The sequence below is a fragment of the Corylus avellana genome, chromosome ca2 (assembly GCF_901000735.1).
Source record: "Corylus avellana chromosome ca2, CavTom2PMs-1.0".
In the NCBI taxonomy this organism is placed as follows: domain Eukaryota; kingdom Viridiplantae; phylum Streptophyta; class Magnoliopsida; order Fagales; family Betulaceae; genus Corylus; species Corylus avellana.
Genome location: NC_081542.1, coordinates 47,822,454 through 47,841,634, shown reverse-complemented (window position 1 = coordinate 47,841,634; position 19,181 = coordinate 47,822,454). Strand labels below are relative to the sequence as shown.

General features: G+C 33.9%; 4 protein-coding genes across 4 annotated transcripts; all 4 read right to left on the bottom strand.

Annotated features, from left to right (window-relative positions):
• Positions 1–1,649: 1,649 nt before the first annotated feature.
• On the bottom strand, positions 1,650–5,194 carry LOC132171933 (F-box protein At4g22280-like). Its single transcript, XM_059583351.1, has 4 exons — positions 5,041–5,194; positions 3,536–4,517; positions 2,220–2,375; positions 1,650–2,107 (listed from the first exon to the last, which is right to left on the bottom strand). Exons 2-4 carry the CDS (start codon positions 4,499–4,501, stop codon positions 1,781–1,783), a joined length of 1,449 nt encoding a protein of 482 aa, XP_059439334.1. The 5' UTR covers positions 4,502–4,517; positions 5,041–5,194; the 3' UTR covers positions 1,650–1,780.
• A 1,927-nt stretch (positions 5,195–7,121) lies between these two features.
• On the bottom strand, positions 7,122–8,431 carry LOC132170089 (F-box/LRR-repeat protein At3g58900-like). Its single transcript, XM_059580997.1, has 2 exons — positions 7,463–8,431; positions 7,122–7,319 (listed from the first exon to the last, which is right to left on the bottom strand). The coding sequence occupies exons 1-2, from the start codon at positions 8,429–8,431 to the stop codon at positions 7,122–7,124; spliced, it is 1,167 nt and encodes a 388-aa protein (XP_059436980.1).
• Positions 8,432–11,319: 2,888 nt separating this feature from the next.
• Positions 11,320–13,006, bottom strand: LOC132170088 (F-box/LRR-repeat protein At4g14103-like). The gene is made up of 3 exons (XM_059580995.1): positions 12,047–13,006; positions 11,755–11,910; positions 11,320–11,643 (listed from the first exon to the last, which is right to left on the bottom strand). Exons 1-3 carry the CDS (start codon positions 13,004–13,006, stop codon positions 11,320–11,322), a joined length of 1,440 nt encoding a protein of 479 aa, XP_059436978.1.
• Positions 13,007–13,017: 11 nt separating this feature from the next.
• LOC132170087 (F-box/LRR-repeat protein At3g26922-like) lies at positions 13,018–18,604 on the bottom strand. The gene is made up of 4 exons (XM_059580994.1): positions 17,651–18,604; positions 17,345–17,500; positions 17,017–17,239; positions 13,018–13,088 (listed from the first exon to the last, which is right to left on the bottom strand). Exons 1-4 carry the CDS (start codon positions 18,602–18,604, stop codon positions 13,018–13,020), a joined length of 1,404 nt encoding a protein of 467 aa, XP_059436977.1.
• Between the last annotated feature and the right edge of the window lie 577 nt (positions 18,605–19,181).

The following is a 19,181-nucleotide window of genomic DNA, read 5'->3' as shown; positions in this document are numbered from 1 at the left end:
AGGCACAGCTTCTCCAAAATTAAGATTGGGATTAGAAGTCCAAAGGAATTCCCACCTTTTAGAAAGTACACTCGTTCTAACAGCATCTTTTATGGGAAGAAAGGAAAGAATGTGTCGAAGAACCACATCTGGTAAGTTACCAAAGCATTTGCTTTGCCCCTCAATGCCTTGTTTTTCATTCAGTTTCTGCCTTTTGGGTTTATGAATAACTGAATTTGCCTCCATATTCAGATGTTCCCCTATATCCCCAATACTTTGTCAGAAAAATTAAACAAAATACAGAGCTTTAGGAAGAAAAAAATTTCAAGCTATAAACATGAACTATTACAGAATTTTTAACGTTACAGAATCTTGGCCAGATTGAAAGATCCCTGTTATAATAAATAAAATACAATAAGATAATATTTGAATGACTTGATTTTACAATTGAACCACAAAAATTTTAATAAAAACAGAGGATTATAGTAAGAAAAAATAAATCTAAGACTAATATGAAAAAGATCTTACATTATTCTAACAAAACCTATGCCAAACAATCCGTGAGTAAAACAAGGCAAGATGGTCATGATAATCCTAAAGAAATGATTGCGAAGAGAAAATTACAAAACGAGTGGGAGAGAAAAGTTGGAAATCAGATAACAAAGACTGAAATCTTAAAGAATGATAAACACAAAGGCTGGATAGTTATAATGCCACCGGCAGGAACTAAACGATGGCGCTTCTCGTGGGTGGATTGGTGTTTCAGTAGGGGGAAGCGAAGTGAATCAAGAAAGGGATGGGGGAATGTTTTTTTATAGGTCTATTTTTTGGCGGGGAATAAGGATAAGAATTCCCTCCAAAACCTGAGCATTTGCAGTTGCTGATTGGATGAAGTAAAACGTCAGCGTTTGGAGAAAAAAGGTGTTAAAGATTGCTCTGTTGGGATGTTATCATATTACTATTTATCCTTTTATTATGTTAGTATGTTAAATATTTCATTGTGTTTCAAAAGTGATAAAGATTGATATAGTCAAATTCTACTAATTTAGTTTGAAAACAATTATTGGGACTTAAAAAGGAAAATCTATACAATAAAATACGTTAAGAATTCAAAAAATCTATTTCTATTACTAAAGTATAAATTAATATCGAAACATCTCTATGTAGATTTTCATCTAATTTTTGTGAAGTACTGGTAGGGACAATTTGTTGATCATCTCAAATTTATTGTGGCTTTTAAAATCACAATTAGATCAAAATCTAATAGTAATCAATCATAAATTCAATGGTAATTTTAAAAGTTACATCAACTTTGAGATAATAAAAAAAATATATAAAAAGATGGTTCATAACATTACTCAATTTTTTTTTTTTTTACAAAAACTGTCAAATGCCATGTCAGCATCAATCCGTTATATTGAATAGATTAAAAAAAAAACAAAAAACTACGAATACGCCAAAAAATAAAAGAATTAGTATGCAATCAATTTTCCAAAATATCATCACAAATGACACTGAATTAAGACAAAAAAGTAGAGAACCAAAGAGATATAAAAATAATAATAATAAAAAAAAAAAAAGCATTGATCACATAAAATTGAGAATTAGCATATAGAATAAAGGATTTGAGACTAATTATAACGAAATTAGCACAAACCAAATTCCCACACACAAAAATTAGATAAAAGCAACTTACTTAGGTAAGGTAGATGGCGAACAAGCCATACTTTACAATCTTTCAAAAAAAAAAAAAACACATGAATTTAAAGGGTTTTTCCTAGACCAAGCGCTCAAGAAAAGATCATTGCAAAACTATTTCACATGTTTTTGGCCATTCATACCATTTCAAAACAATTTTACAATTTTGTGGTCCTGTAGGGAGCTCCATCAATTGTTCACAAGCCTCGTCTTGCCTCTCTAAGTTCCCTTCAAGATCATTACCTAAGAAAAATATAACTATGTTTTCCAAGACAATTGCCTTGTTGAGGAAAATCCTTAAAGCAGAAAGAAACTTCTTATTAACTCGAAAACTATTGACTCCAATCCACTTGAGATGGGACAAGAAACATGGAGGCACGGTGTCCAATATTGTATCCTCTTCCTCATAATTAAAGGGCAGATTGAATCCCTAAATGATCATTTCAAAATAAATGTTATCCATCATTGTAAATCAACAAATAATAAGATGGAACAAATACAAGATAGTAAACATTGTAGTATTGTGGTTAAGGTGAGGTTACCCCCAAAAATTGCAGTCTCTCAAGACAAGGAGAATTTTGCAAAATCTTCAATAGTGTTGCAGAGTCAAGATCTATTGAGCAACCATGGAATACCAAATCTATCAGGTTATTGAAAATAGGAATATGAGGTAGAAGTTCTTCCGCATTTATCAGAACCTAAGCACAGGATAAAGCAATGCAACATAATTAAAATACTTCCAGGAACAAAGCAAATAAAAATGACATACACATTATATAAGCATGCTGGGATAATGGTGGAGAGACAAGCAACGGAGAAGAATAACTTAGAATTAAACAAAAACCTAATCGCTAATGTTGTACGATTCAATAGTAAGAGACTGGATGGGATGGGGGTAAGACTTTGGTTCAAGTCTTACAAAGCAAAAGAAGAAAAATATTCTGGGTTTTTTTTTTAATGAAAAAAAAAAGAAAAAAAAAAAAGAGAATTCTCATTACTAAAGCAATTAACATGACAAACAAATGGTTAATCACCAAACTACAACCTTCTTTGACATTGAAGAGAAAACCTAAATCTATAACATAATTGTTCTTTGAAGTTGGCAAAGAATGACAGGATCTTTAATAGGAGTGTCACATGTTACAAGGGAGCGAAACACCTTGGAAAATCTCTCAAGTGAGATCATAATACATGTTGGGAGACCACCACAACCTAAAGGTTTAAATTAATTGAACATTTTGTCAATTGATATCAGGATACACATGTTGGGAGACCACCGTAACCTAACAGTTTAAACTAATTGATTAAGATCTCATAAAGTTATACCAATTACTCACTATTATTGGTACCACTCAATGTAGGATTCCATCACACGTGGATACTCTAGTTAATCGTTCTCTCATGCGTGAACCTCTAACAGAATGACTATGCTCCCCCTTGAGTAGATGCCTTTTCCAATCCATTTACTAAGTGCCAAGCATTACGCTGAGGACCAAACGACTTGATAAACCCTCATAGACAGTGTTTTTGATGAATAATAATTTATTAGAAAGAAAAGTTCATGTACACTAAAAGTATACAAGAGAAGCGACCCTCATAGACAGTGTTTTGCAAGCAAAAGTTAAAAAGTATTGAATATGATCAAATTGTTTGTCAATTGTTGATGAAATGATTTCAGACTTGAGTTTAATCTGCATTATAATTTATTCATCAGGAATCAAGACTCTTTATGTGAGTCATGACATTTCCCTATCCACAAGAATGCTCGTGTAACATCTATCACAAGTTAAATAGCATGAAAACATAGAATGACATATTACACTATAATTTGAATTTACAAGGAGAGAAGCAGACATACCTCAACCACGTCAGAGGAAAGTCTTAGGGATTTTACGTTGGAGAGCCCTATAAGAAGCTTATACATACCATGAGTAATTTCTTTTGGTATATAATCATGGTCTGATATATAATCTTCGTTAATATCAATAACTACATTTTCCAGTGAGAATGACTTATATAAGCAATAGTCGCTACACAGAAGACCCATGTAATAAAATTCTTTGAGACTATCTCCAGCAATCATAACCTGACAAACATCACTATAACTCCAAAAATCATCATCTAGCATCTCCGTTTCAATTATGCACAGTGAATGTAGCTTGGGAGCAGAAATACTCACAGACTTGAGACCCCCCCAGCTACAACCGAATAATGTGAACTTCTCAAGGACTGGCAGACCAGAAAAAAGCTGCTGGGTTAAGTACTCATCCAAAAATGTAACCTTACAAATAGTCAAGATCTTTAGATTTGAGAAGCAAATTGTAGTGGGAAGCTTGAGCATATAGGGCATTTCAAGATGTAAACTTGTCAGTGTCTTACAAGTAAATAAGCAATAAGGCAGTGAAAATACTCCTTCAAAGTTGTCAAGCTCAATACACAACTCTTGAACATTATGTCTTACTACGGCAGAGATCCACGTATTAACACGAGATGCATCACAGAGCACATCACAACAGAGAGTGAATCGTTTTATATCAGAGGAATCACGAAGACAAAGCGCCCTATCCACAAAATTCATCAAAAGCGTTCTCTTGGCAGGTAAGGATTGTTCAAAAACTAGATTGGGAATAGAAGCCCACAGGTAATCCCACCTTTTAGAAAGTACACTTGTCCTAATGGCGTCTTTTGTTGGAAGAAGAGAAAGGATGTCTAGAAGAACCTCCTCAGGTAAGTTACTTAAGCATTTGCTGTTCCCATCAACGTCATGTTCTTCATTCAGTTTCTGCTGCTTTTGGGGCTTTTGAATAAGAGAAGTTGTCTCCATAACTCAGATGGCACCCCTGATACATCCAATACTTTTTTCTATAAAAGGCTATTTCAGCTAAACACAGTTGATAAGCTAAGAGCATTACTAATAGAATTATTTTCAGCTACAATCAAGAGCTGATGCAGAATTTTTGCTGTTTCAGAATCTTGACCAGATTGAAAGATCCTTATACAAAACACCCCATTATTTACTGATTGATTTTTCTCAGCATTCATATTCACATTTCTAACATTAAACAAAATCAAGAAAGGAACAGAAAACGACCATTAACTTGAGCTCTAGTTTTTTAATTACTTTTTCCTCATTTCGTGAAAATTTTGAGCAATCAAAATTATTTCTAAAGGAACTCCAACATAAAATTATTTAAATACAAAAATTTATTCTATTGAGTAATTCAGATATTGTTATCTCAGAGCATTTGTCACCATTTCTTTAACTTTTTCTTAATACGATGAAACAAAGTACTAGGAATGTAATAAAGGCGCATACGCAAAGCACTTAAGGATCATGAAAACAAAGGCTGGATGGATGATTACCGCTCAGGCCACTGGCCGGAACTCAACGACGGCGTTTCGGTTGGCCTTCAGCAAAAGATAACCACAAAGGGAAAAATATTTGGTGGAGGAAACGCGTTTTTGTTTCAAGGAAGGGAGTCTCTGGGGAAAGAGTGAGCGGGAAAGGGGAGCAAACGAGGAAGTTAAAGGGTTTTTTGCTATTTGATGCGGAGAGAATCTAAAAGATATTGGGAGAATAGTTTGAAGCCTTTGATCAGTAGGCAGGAGTTTAACGGCTGAGATGGAGAGGACGTGTCAATCCAATGTAGTTGTTGTAATTTATTGCAAAAACTGTTTTTATTTATATTCGACCATCAGTCTAAATAATTGTTAATGAGAAGAAAAAAAATATCCCTTTCCAGGTTGGAAAAAATAGTTTTAACAATTGAAATTGGTTTTTTGACAAACACTTGTAATAGGGTTTTTGTTGCTGTTATACGACATAAAAGTGAAAATAATTTGAAAGCAATGTTATCAATGGTGGAGCTGGTATACTCATCCATGGGCAAAAAGTTTTTTTTTTTTTGGAAAAGCCCAAGGTTCAACAATAGCCAAATGGCAAGCTATACTCCCTCTCCATTAGAGTATTATTAGTCGTCTCCTCAAATTTTAAAAGTACAATTTTCTCTATTTTAACTTTTTTTTTTTTTTTTTTTTGAGAAATTCTCTATTTAAACTACCTACTTTTTAAAAGCACTACAGCAACATCACTATTTTAATGGTCAACTTTCACTATTTTATTGAAATATTATTTTTTAAATATTTCTTTATTTTTTTTTTGAAAAGAACTTTTTTCAAAGAATAGGGAGAGAGAAAAATTATATTATTTATTTTTTTATTCATTTTGTGAGTGAATACCAAACAAAAATCACTATTTTGGTGAGATTATTGGGAAGTGTTTTTTTGCCATTTTTAGTAATTTGGCTCACCTAAATAGTTTTTTTAAAAAAAAAAAACTAGTCTGGTTAAGCTGCTATGAATGTTCTTACACTGCTAAATTTAATTGTCAATAAATGTGCTAACTATGCATTATTAACATATATTTCTTCATCCCCAAAGGATAGCTCAATCGGCAGTAGACCACGCCAAATCTCCCCTCTCCCTTCTCTTATGTGGACATATAAAAAAAAAACATCTATTTCTTCCTTCATTTTATTTTTAAATCTAAAACAACTCTTTAAAACAGGAAAAGCGTCAAAACATAATCAAATAGTTTTCAGAATCACAAATAGACCTTTTTGTAGAACAAACCTATTGCCATTGTTGAAGGAAATAGCATGCATACATCCACAAAAGACGTGACGAATTAGCCAAGAAATACATATAATTACATATCTTCGAAATAACAGTAGTTATAGCCAAGCATTGAGCAACGAGATTTCAATTTGAAAGCAAAAAGTGGTTTCATTCTAAAGGAAAGCTACTGAATGTGCTCTTACCCCCTTTCCCTTTTCCCCTTGTATTTGCATAAAACAACACCACCAATACACCAAAAAATTAAAGGAGAAGATTAATTGAATTAAGACAATGAGAGAACAAGAAATTAAAATAAAAAGCTAATACTGATCACAAAATATTGAGCATAACCTTCTACATTGAGGGATTTAAAACTAGTTATATTACAAGATTTGAGCACAAGAGAAGTTCATTACAAAACGATTTTCATTCATTCCAAGTTCAAAACAATTTTACAATTTTGTGACACTCTAGGAAACTCAATCAATTGTTTACAAGCCTTAGACTTCAGTTGCTTATCTAAGTTACATCCACGATGCTTTAAAGAAAATATAATTATTTCTTCCAAGACAAATGCCTTCTTGAGCAAAATTTTTATGGCAGGAAGCACCTTCTCTACTTCATCATTACAATTGACTTTAATGCACCGAAGGAGATGAGACGGAAAACAATTGACTTTAATCCACTTGAGATGAGACAAAAAACATGAAGGCACGGGATACAATATCCCATTAGCTTCTTCAGAATCTGACGACAGACCGATCCCCTAAATGACCATTTCAAAAAAAATGTTTTATTCATCATTGTAAATGTAAATCAACACTTCTTTAAGATAGTAGACATTGTGCATCAAGATCAAGAGAGGTTACCGACAAAAATTCCAAATTCTCAAGACAAGGAGTTCTTTGTAATATCTTCAGCAGTGCTTCATCGTCAAGATCTACTGAAAATCCATCTAACGACAAATTCTTCAAGTTATTGAACATTGGCAAATGAGGTAGGAGTTCTGCTCCACGTATCAAAACCTACGCAAAAGATGAAAGCAATGCATACATGATCTAAAATCATGGTGGAGAATGATTAATAATTATGAGATTAGCAAACAAGAAACATAAATTAGAATTACGATTTTTTTTTTTCATTTTTCTTGGGCAGAAGAATTTTTTACCCTCAGCTTTAACCTCAGCACAAGAGAGGAAAGTCTTAGGAATTCAACATTGGAGAGCCCTGTAAGAAGGTTATACATGCGATGGACTTTTTGTTCTGATGCATTAAAACAACAAATAGAAATCTCTGCCTTTTCCAGTTTGATTGACTCATATAAGCAATATTCGTTGAACAGACGACCACTGTAATGAAATTCTTTGAGACAAACTCCAAAAATCATAACCTGACAACCTTCCCCCTCATATTCCTGAATGCTCAGAAAATTAAGGTTGGGAGCAGAAATACGCACAACCTTGAGACTCCCCCACCTGCAATATTGTAACCGCAACTTCTCAACCACCGGCAGACCAGAGAAAAACTGCTGTGTCAAGCACTCATCCGAAAATCTAACATTTTGGATAGTCAAGATCTTGAGATTTGAGAACCAAATTGTAGTGGGAAGATTGAGAATACAGCGCATACGAAGGTGCAAGCTTGTGAGTGTCCTACTAGTAAACAAGCAATAAGGCAATGAAAATTCTCCTTTGAAGTTTTCCAGATCAATATGCAACTCTTGAACATTATGCTTTATTGCAGCAGATATCCACGTATGAACACGAGATGCATCATGTAGCACATCACAACAGAGAGTGAATCGTTTTATATCAGAGGAATCACGAAGACATAGCACCCTGTCCACAAAATTCATAAAAAGCGTTCTCTCAAAAAGCGGAGTTCTCTTGCGCGTCTTATTACGCGAGATTCGATACACGTTAAAATCTAGATTGGGAATTGAAGCCCATAGGTATTCCCACCTTTTAGAAACTAGGCTTATCCTAACAGCATCTTTTGTTGGAAGAAAGGAAAGGATGTGTCGAAGAATCTCCTGAGGTAAGTTTCCTAAGCTCTTGCTGTTCTCATCAATGTCCTCTTCTTCATTCAGTTTCTGCTTTTTCTGTTGGGGTTTTTGAATAACAGAAGTAGTCTCCATAACTCAGATGGTGTTACCCTGATATATCCAATACTTTGTCAAAAACAGCAACATGTATAAAAGGCAATATTCCGGTAATGGAAACTTCATAGAAAAGCATTAACATCTGAGATACAAAGTTACAAGCATGCAGCTAAACAAAATGAGCATTACAAAGGGTTTTATTTTCATCTACAAACATTGAGCAAATGCAAAATTTTCGCTTTTACTTGAGCATGATAAAGACAAAGGTTGGAGGGTTACCTCTCATGCCACTGGCGGGAACAATACGACGGCGTTTATCATAGATGGATTGGTGTTTGAGTTGTAGGGCAGCGAAAAAGAACCACAAAGTAGAAAGATTTGGTGGAGGTAAAGTGTTTTATATGTCTGTTTTTGAGTAATGAAAAGGGAAAAGGATGTTTGTTTTTGAGTAATGGTGGAGGTAACGTGTTTTACAAGACTTGGTTCTTGGGCAGAGGAAGCGGAGCAGACGCGGAAGTAAAAATTCATGATGGTATGAGCTTTGGTGCGGTTTTCAAAGCTCAAGAAAGTAGAAAATTCATGGGTGACGCGTGGAACAGACCCAGCAAACCGATGTAAAAAAACAAAAAAAGGGACGGCTGAGATTGAGGGTGGAGCAATCGAACGCATAAGGAAGTGTAAGGGGAGCTGCTTTGGGGTTCGTGTGGCCGCACGAGTCTCTTCGAATTGAATAGGCCTTTCATTGCGCATGTTATGCTTTAAATGAATTTTGTTAAAAAAAAAAATTGAATTTAAAAAAATTAATAGCATAATTAAAGACTGCAGTCAATTTTCCAAAGACAGCATTACAAATAACATTGAACTGTGCATTTTGATTCTGGAGTCTATAAATAAGAGTTATCTCCGCATTAATTTGTGTTTGTTTAGCATAAATTTGTTATTTTAACCGAAGATTAGTTATAAATTAGCAAATGTTTGACGTCTTTGATGTATAATCTTTTAACTTCAGTTATGATCTTTCAGAACATTATGTTATGTGATTATAAGAGTTTTAATGCTCTTGATTTCTCTATGAATGAGATAAGAATGATTTTCCTTAAAAAAATAAAATAAAATAACACTGAATTAATTACAAAAACCAAACACTGAGTACATAAAATTGAGATTTAGCTTACAGATTAAGGAATTTAAAACTAATTAGAAAAAAATTAGCACAAACCAAAATCACACACAAACATCTCATAACAAGAAGTTACCCAGCTAAGATTGACGGCGAACAAATCTTACTTTTACATCTTTAAAAAAAAAAAACATGGAATTTAATGGCTTTTTTCTAGAGAGAGTGCTCAAGAAAAGCTCATTACAAAATGATTTTACATTTTTTTGACCATTCGTACCATTCCAAAACAATGATACAATTTTGTGACCCTCTAGGCAACTCCATCAACTTGGTTCTTGTATTTTTTTTTCTTAATAATTTTGTTTAGCAAAACTGAAAACAAAATCAGTTTTAGATGATTAATGTCCTTTGAAAACATAAAAAACGTAATGTTTTTGAGAGAAATAAATGTTAAGAGTTAGGATCTAGAGCTATCTGGCGGACTTCATGTCGGGTGTAAGAAGGCTTTAACGATAACCCCTGCAGAAGAAGAAGAAGAAGAAGTGGAGATGCAGAAGGTGTAGGGACCCAACTTTGGTTGCAGAAGGGGTAAAATAAAATGGGAGGAGGCTGGACCAAAGGCGGTGTAGGGTAAAATGGTTGGTCTAGACACTCTAGTTAATGTAAATTGATGTAAAAAAAAATAAGAATGTTTAGTATAAAAAAAAAAAATAAGAAAGTAGTGTGAAAAAATAAAAAAAAATTATTTTCTAATAATTTTTTTATTTAAATAATAATTTAATATAAAAAATTAGCATATTTTAATATTAATTTTTTAAAATAATAGTAATAAATAGTATCTAAGGCCAATTTCAACCCTTTTACCAAAGAAAGCCAAAAGGTGAAGAAGAAGAAGCAACAGCATTCCCAAAACCGGAGTATTTGCTGTTGTTGATCTGACAACACGTTGGATGCAGTAAAACGTCAGGATTTGAAAAAAGAAAAAAGATCAATCGATATCACACGTCCTATAATTTTTTTAAGGTATTTTAATTGTACAGCTTTTTCAAATCTTAATATGATTTTGAAATTAAATAGTCTGGAAGTGAAGACGGTGGGGGAGATGAATGAAGTGAAGCATTCCTCTTCTTATTTACTATTTTTATCTACTCAGTTTTCCCTTCTCTTATTTTATTAAAAAATAATAATAATAATAATGTTGATTTTCACATCTTGTCTAATTTCCCGAGCACTTTTTTTTTTTCCTTTCTTTTTTTGGTTCAAAGTGTTAAGAATCGAGTGAACAATCCATTTGAGCCCAGGAGTGAAGCCTGAAACTCACTCTAGCTGGGGGAGGTAGAGGCCACTGAGGTACTAGAAGTCTACAAGTCCGCAAAAGACTCAAGCTCGGACTTCTACAAGAAAGGAAAGCTCAAGGTTCAACAATAGCCAAACGGCAAGCTATACTCCCTATCCATTACACTGCTAAATTAATTATCAATAAATGTGGTAACAACTATGCATTAATTATTAACATCACAAAGGAAAGCTACTGTGAGAGAGAGAGAGAGAGAGAGAGAGAGAGAGAGCTCTAACCCTCTTTCGCTTGTATTGCATAAAACAACACTACCAATATACCAAAACTTAAAAGAGTAGCTTAATTGAATTAAGACAATGAGAGAACAAGAAATAAAAAGCAAATACTGATCACAAAATATTGAGAATAACCTTATAACTAGTTATTACAAAATTTGCACGTACAATATTTCCAAAAAAACAGGAATTTCATAGCTTCTCTCTAGAGAGAGAGCTCAAGAGAAGTTCATTACAAAACGAATTCACATTCTTTACCGGCAGGATAGTAAGACCATTTCAAAACAATTTTACAATTTTGTGACACTCTAGGAAGCTCCTTTAATTGTTTACAAGCCTTCATTCGCTTATCTATGTTCCCTCCACGATGCTTTAAAGAAGATATAATTATTTCTTCCAAGACAACTGCCTTGTTGAGCAAAATTTTTATGGCAGAAAGCATATTCTCTACTCCATAACAATTGACTTTAATCCACTTGAGATGAGACGAAAAACATGAAGGCACTGGATACAATATCCTATCAGCTTCTTCAGAATCCGACGACAGACTGATCCCCTAAATGACCATTTCAAAATAAATGTTTTATTCATCATTGTAAATCAACACTCATAAGAAAGAACAGATACAAGATAATAGACACTGTGCATCAAGATCAAGAGAGGTTACCATAAAAAATTCCAAATTCTCAAGACAAGGAGTTCTTTGTAATATATTCAGCAGTGCTTCACCGTCAAGATCTACGGACGATCCATTGAACGACAAATTCTTCAAGTTATTGAACATTGGCAAATGAGGTAGGAGTTCTGCTCCATGTATCAAAACCTAAGCAAAAGATAAAAGCAATGCATACATGATCTAAAATCATGGTGGAGAATGATTAATAATTATGAGATTAGCAAACAAGAAACATAAATAAGATTACTTTTTTTCATTTTTCTTGGGCAGAAGAATTTTTTACCTTCACCTCATCATAGGAAAGTCTTAGGAGTTCAACGTTGGAGAGCCCTTTAAGAAGGTTATACATGCAATAGGTTATTTGCTGTGATGGATTATAAGCTCGAGTAGAAATCACTGCCTTTTCCAGTTTGATCGACTCATATAAGCAATATTCGTTGAACAGAAGACCACTGTAATGAAATTTTTTGAGACAACCTCCAAAAATCATAACCTGACAACCTTCCCTATATCTCGAATTTCGATTCACAAATTCATGAATGCGCAGAAAATGAAGGTTGGGAGCAGAAATACGCACAACCTTGAGACTCTCCCAGCAGCAATCGTTTAATTCCAACTTCTCAAGGACTGGTAGACCAGAGAAAAACTGCTGGGTCAAGTACTCATCCGAAAATGTAACCTTATTGATAGTCAAGATCTGGAGTTTGGAGAAACAAACTGCAGAGGGAAGCTTGAGGATGCAGGGAATACAAAGGTGCAAGCTTGTGAGTGCCTTACAGGTAAACAAGCAACAAGGCAGTGAAAATTCTCCTTTGAAGTTATGAAGACCAATATACAACTCTTTAACATTATGCTTTATTGCAGCAGATATCCACGTATGAACACGAGATGCATCATGTAGCTCATCACACCGGAGAGTGAATCGTTTTATATCAGAGGAATCACGAAGACATAGCACCCTGTCCACAAAATTCATAAAAAGCGTGCTCCTCTTGCCCTTTCTCTTACGACGCGAGATTGGACGGTCACTAAAATGTAGATTGGGAATTGAATCCCATAGGTACTCCCACCTTTTAGAAAGTAGGCTTGTCCTAACAGCATCAGTTGTTGGAAGAAAAGAAAGGATGTGTCGAAGAATCTCCTCAGGTAAGTTTCCTAAGCTTTTGCGGTTCTCATCAATGTCTTCTTCATTCAGTTTCTGCTTTTTCTTTTGGGGTTTTTGAATAACACAAGTAGTCTCCATAACTCAGATGGTTACCCTGTTGCATCCAATACTATGTCAGAAACAGCAACATCTATAGAAGGCAATATTCCGGTAATGGAAACTTCATAAAAAAGCATTAACATCTGAGATACAAAGTTACAAGCATTCAGCTAAACAAAATGAGCATTACAAAGGGATTTATTTTCATCTACAAACAATGAGCAAATGCAAAATTTTCGCTTTTACTTTTAAGCATCATAAAGACAAAGGTTGGAGGGTTACGCTCGTGCCACTGGCGGGAACTAAACGACGGCGTTTCTCATAGATGGATTGGTGTTTGTGTTGGTGGGAAGCGATTAAGAGAAGCACAAAGTGGAAAGATATGGTGGAGTTAACGTGTTTTATACGTCTCTTTTTGAGTAAATGGAAGGGGGCCTCTCTGTTCTTGGGCAGAGGAAGCGGAAAATGCATGGGTGACGCGTGGAACTCATCCAGCAAATCGATGTAAGAAAAAATAAAAAAAGGACGTGTAAGGGGAGCTGCTGCTTTGGGTTCGTGTGGCCGCACGAGTCTATCATAATTGAGTATGCCTTTCATAGCGCATGTTATATATGGTTTGAAAGGCTTTTTATTTATTTATTTTTTTTAATTTAAAAAATTAAAAGCAGAAACCAAAATAACACTGAATTAAGACAAAAACTAAACACTGATCACATAAAATTCAGATTTAGCTTATAGATTAAGGAATTTAAAACTAATTAGAAACAAAATTAGCACAAACCAAAATCACACACAAACATCTCATAACAAGAAGTTACCTAGCTACGATTGAAGGTGACCAAGTCTTACTTTTACATCTTTAAAAAAAAAAAAAAAAATGAAATTTAATAAAGGGTGTTTGGCAAATAACAACAACTCTCACAACACTACTCATAGTTTAAAAAAATTAAAAAAATAAAATAATGATTAGTATAGAAAAATGAAAAAATAACAAGTTACCTAGTTAAGATTAAAGGTGAACAAGTCTTACTTTTACATCTTTAAAAAATAATAAAAAAAAAAAACATGGAATTTAATAGAGGGTGTTTGGCAAACAACAACTCTTACGACACTGCTTATAGTTTCAAAAAATTAAAAAAAAAATAAAATAATGATTAGTATTAGAAAATTAAAAAGTGATATTAAAAAGTGAAAAAAATTTGTACGACTGTGATGTTAAAAGAGTGTAGAGCGATGGCTTAAGGATGATAAAAACAACGCGGGATACTAACCGCTAATGCCACCGGCAGGAACTAAACGACGGCACTTCTCGTGGATGGAATGGCGTTTCGGTTTGAGGGAAAAAGGGAGGCCATTTAATGGAGGCAATATTTTTTTTAGGCGGGGAACAAGGAACAGCATTCCCTCCAAAACCTGAGTATTTGCTGCTTCTATGGGACAACACGATGGATGCATTAAAAGTTTAAAACGTCAGGGTTTGGAGGAATTTTTTTTTTTTTTTAAAAAAAAAAAGGATTAAGATGCCGTTTGATGGACAGAAATAGATCAGAAATGGAGTACTATTTCATAGTTTGGTTTGTTTATTATTTTTACAAATATCCATTTCATATGAATAAATTTTTTTCTAAAAACAAAACCTTTTTTTTTAAAAAAAAAAAAAAGTAATATTAATCAATTATCTACAGTAGATTCGTCAAACTCAAAACTAACTTGAATTTTAGATATGTCCACAAAACAAAAAAAAAAAAAAAAAACTTGAATTTTAGATATGAGTTTTTTTTTTTTTCAAGTCTAATCTGTTATTCTCCGTCAATCTTACCCACCAATGCCCCTCATTAGTCACTAGACTCACTACTATCTTTTTCAGCCTCTCCGCATTCAATTGTTGAAGATGCTCATATTTGTTATCCAAATTACTCACAATTTAAACAAAAAATTGCCGAGATCTAGGGGTGCAAAGGCGGTTACGGTTAGCGGTTAGTGGCAATAACCGCTAACCGTAACCGCCTGAGTGATTAGTAGATTTCACTAACCGCCGGTTAGCAGTTAGCGAAATAAATAATTGCCCGCTAACCGCTTTTTTAAAATTGAGTTTTTTTGGGGCTTTTTCTTTTACCCTCATTTTTTTTTCTTGTATTTTTAATATCTTCTTGTGCCCAATTGCTATAAAAAGTGCCCATATTAAAAAATCAAAAATATTTGACCCAAAATTTAGGATCACCAATCCTAAATTTGTACATTTGTTCTTGTTTTTGTTTTGACTACAAATTCATATGCAAATGTTTGACCCAAATACAGAAAAATAAAAAATATTTGACCCAAATATTTGGGCTTATTATATAATCATATGATTTAATGATCAAGTCATCATTTGATATAATCATATCAATTATAGTGATAATATATAAATTACTAAAATTATAACGATAATACATTAATACTTAAATTGTGTTTATAAGTAACACATTGGTCATTGTTTAATCCAATGTCAATTACTTAATTTAATATTATATGAATCATATCATCATTGTATATTAATAATATGAAACTTGAAGTCTTGAATAAAGTATTTGAATTGTCATTTAATCATATGATTAAGTATTAATATTATACATTTATATTATTCATATGCATATGTAGACTTATATAGACTTATAAGTTTATAACATACATTAGAAATAAGTCTCTAGATATTTAATTGTTGTATTAGTATGAATTGGTATACTTATGAGTTATGTCATATTATATATGTATAATTTATTATTATATAATCAAATGATTTAATGATCAATCTCATGGGATATAATCATATAAATCATAGTGATAATATATTAATACTCAAATTGTGATTTAATTATTTTAAAAAAAATTGTGATTTAATGATCAAGTGATTATGTTATATGTATAAATATTTTTATAATTATAATTATAAAAATATATTATATAAAAAGGCGGTTAGCGGTTACGGTTAGTAAACCCAATAACCGCTAACCGCTAACGGCTAGGCGGTTATAACGGTTAGGCAGTTAGCGGTTGATACGGTTAAGCGGTTAGAGCGGTTAATGGTTAGTGGGCGGTTAAAAACCGCCAACCTTTGCACCCCTACCGAGATCCTTTCTTATAAACAAACAGTGAAGTCAGCATCACATATAACATCAAATGGCCTAAAAAAAGCATGCAGTTAGTTAACCTGAGAAACTTTTTCAAACAATAAAATAGTGAGGCTGAGAAGTGAATATTTAAACCATTTTGATTAAATTACTTAACCAAAATAACTAAAATATAATTTTAATGCGCCGCAAGGAGTGCTCTAATTAACCTGGAAAAGTACCCCTAGTTTGCAAGTTTAAGACAAAGATGCAACTCCTTGGACGCCACGGAGTTCCTAAATGTTTTAGGATTGGTACTCCCTGTTAGAGTCGGTAAAACGACAAAATTACTTCTTAAAAATAACTAAATAGATCACTTTCATTTCATTTAAAATAAAGAGGATCTAGGTCCAAGATTGAAGGCGAATAAGCCTTACATTTACATTATTTCTTTTGAAAAATAAAAAACAGAATTTAATGTCTTTTTTTTTTCCTACCCACTATAATAAATATCTAGGGTCCTATATAACGTGAAATTCACATATTTCTTTAACATTCTTTAACAGTAATGTATTACTCTTCTACTAACTTGAAAACTCATACAAACATTAATTTTTGAGAACCCAACCATTTATTAAAGTGGATTGAAGGAAACTTCATCTGAAATGATTTGGAGAAAATTTGTATCCAAAAATTAAAAGAGTAGCCTAATTGAACTAAGACAATGAGAGAACAAGAAATAAAAATAAAAAGCAAATACTAAAATATTGAGCAAAACCTTAATCATTGAGGGATTTAAAGGCCCAAAAGACAGGAATTTCATAGCTTCTCTCTAGAGCAAGAGCTCAAGAAAAGTCCATTACAAAACGATCCTACATTGTTTTTTAGCAGAATAATCATAACATTCCAAAACAATTTTACAATTTTGTGACCCTCTAGAAAGCTCCATCAGTTGTGTACAAGCCTTCAGTTGCTTCTCTAAGTTCCCTCCAACATTCACTGAAGATATAACTACTTCTTCCAAGACAATTGCCTTCTTAAGCAAAAATTTTATGGCAGAAAGCTTCTTCTCATCTACATCGTAACGATTGACTTTAATCCACTTGAGATGCGACAAGAAACATGGAGGCACTGGACACAATATCCTATCATCTTCTTCACAACTTGACAACAGATTGATGTCCTAAATGACCATTTCAAAATAAATGTTTTATCCATCATTGTAAATCAACACTCATAAGAAAGAATAGATACAAGATAAAAGACATTGTAGATCATGTGAGCTTACCCGCAAAATTTTCAAATTCTCAAGACAAGGAAAACTTTGCAATATCTTCAGCAGTGCTTCACAGTCAAGATCAAATGACGTTCCATTCAACTCCAAATCCTTCAGGTTATTGAACGTAGGCATATTAGTTAGGAGTTCTTCTGCATGTATCAAAACCTAAGTGTAGGATAAAGAATGCATCAAAATTAAAATACTCACAGGAACAAAGCAAAATTAAAATGACAAACACGTTATAAAACTAATGTAGGACTCAATAGTAAGAGATTGGACGGGATGGGGGTAAAACATAGAAGCAGGCATATATACCATAACCACTTCAGAGGAAAGTTTTAGGAATTGCACGTTGGAGAGCCCTGCAAGAAGCTTATGCATGCGATCATGGGCATCAGCTTGAGACTCATGTAACTCAATCTCTGCCTTTTCCAGTTTGAATGACTCATATAAGCGATATTCACCCAACAGAAGACCCCTATAGTGAAATTCTTTGAGACGAACTCCAGAAATCATAACCTGACAACCTTCCCCATTACTCAAATCTGGCCTCTCAAAGTCCACTACGCTCAGAAATTGAAGCTTGGGAGAGGATATGCGCACAACCTTGAGATTCCTCCAACCGCAAAGGTATAATTTCAACTTCTCAAGGACTGGCAGACCAGAGAAAAACTGCTGGGTCAAGTAATCATCCGAAAATGTAACATTGTCCATAGTCAAGACCTTGAGATTGGAGAAACAAATCTTAGTGGGGAGCTTGAGTATACCAGACATATAAAGGTGTAAGCTTATGAGTGTCTCACAAGTAAACAAGCAATAAGGCAGTGAAAATTCTCCGATGAAGATTTCAAGATCAATATTCAAATCTTGAACATTATGCTTTATTGCAGCAGAGATCCACGTATGAACACGAGATGCATCATGTAGCACATCACAACAGAGAGCGAATCGTTTTATATCATAGGAGTCACGAAGACAGAGAACCCTGTCCACAAAATTCATAAAAAGCGTTCTCTTACGCTTTCTCTTACCACGCAAGATTCCATACAGGTTAAAATCTAGATTGGGAATAGAATCCCATAGGTATTCCCACCTTTTAGAAAGTACGCTTGTCCCAACAGCATCTTTTGTTGGAAGAAAGGAAAGGATGTGTCGAAGAATCTCCTCAGGTAAGTTTCCTAAGCTTTTGCTGGTCTCATCAATGTCCTCTTCTTCATTCAGTTTCTGATTTTTCTTTTGGGGTTTGTGGATAACAGAAGTAGTCTCCATAACTCAGATGGTTACCCCGGTTCCTGATACGTCCAATACTTTGTCAGAAACAGCAAAATCTATAAAAGGCAATATTCCGGTAATCGAAACTTCATAGAAAAGCATTAACATCTGAGATACAAAGTTACAAGCATTCAGCTAAACAAAATAAGCATTACAAAGGGTCTATTTTCATCTACAAACATTGAGCAAATGCAAAACTTTCGCTTTTACTTAAGCATGATACAGACAAAGGTTGGAGGGTTACCGCTCATGCCACTGGCGGGAACTAAACGACGTCGTTTCTAATAGATGGATTGGTGTTTGTATTGGAGGTCAGCGAAAGAGAACCACAACGTGTTTTATAGGTCTGTTTTAAGGGGGTCTCTCTGTTCTTGGTTCTTGGGCAGAGGAAGCGGAGCAGACGCGGAAGTTTTGGGGTTTTCGCTATTCGGCGCAAGGACGGCTGAGATTTAGCGCGGTTTCCAAAGCTCAAGAAGGTAGAAAATGCATGGGTGACGCGTGGAACACATCCAGCAAACCGATGTAAAACAAAAAAAGGGACGGCTGAGATTGAGGGTGGAGCAATCAAACGCAA

Coding starts and splice junctions, on each gene's coding strand:
- LOC132170088 (XM_059580995.1), bottom strand. CDS start 13,006: ATGGAGACTACTTGTGTTATTCAAAAACCCCAAAAGAAAAAGCAGAAA. Junction 11,911..12,046: donor TTTCCTATGATGAGGTGAAG/GTAAAAAATTCT, acceptor TCTTTTGCTTAG/GTTTTGATACATGGAGCAGA. Junction 11,644..11,754: donor AGAATTTGGAATTTTTTATG/GTAACCTCTCTT, acceptor ATGGTCATTTAG/GGGATCAGTCTGTCGTCGGA.
- LOC132170087 (XM_059580994.1), bottom strand. CDS start 18,604: ATGGAGACTACTTCTGTTATCCACAAACCCCAAAAGAAAAATCAGAAA. Junction 17,501..17,650: donor TTTCCTCTGAAGTGGTTATG/GTATATATGCCT, acceptor TCCTACACTTAG/GTTTTGATACATGCAGAAGA. Junction 17,240..17,344: donor AGAATTTGAAAATTTTGCGG/GTAAGCTCACAT, acceptor ATGGTCATTTAG/GACATCAATCTGTTGTCAAG.
- LOC132170089 (XM_059580997.1), bottom strand. CDS start 8,431: ATGGAGACTACTTCTGTTATTCAAAAACCCCAACAGAAAAAGCAGAAA. Junction 7,320..7,462: donor TGCTGAGGTTAAAGCTGAGG/GTAAAAAATTCT, acceptor TCTTTTGCGTAG/GTTTTGATACGTGGAGCAGA.
- LOC132171933 (XM_059583351.1), bottom strand. CDS start 4,501: ATGGAGACAACTTCTCTTATTCAAAAGCCCCAAAAGCAGCAGAAACTG. Junction 2,376..3,535: donor TTTCCTCTGACGTGGTTGAG/GTATGTCTGCTT, acceptor TCCTGTGCTTAG/GTTCTGATAAATGCGGAAGA. Junction 2,108..2,219: donor AGAGACTGCAATTTTTGGGG/GTAACCTCACCT, acceptor ATGATCATTTAG/GGATTCAATCTGCCCTTTAA.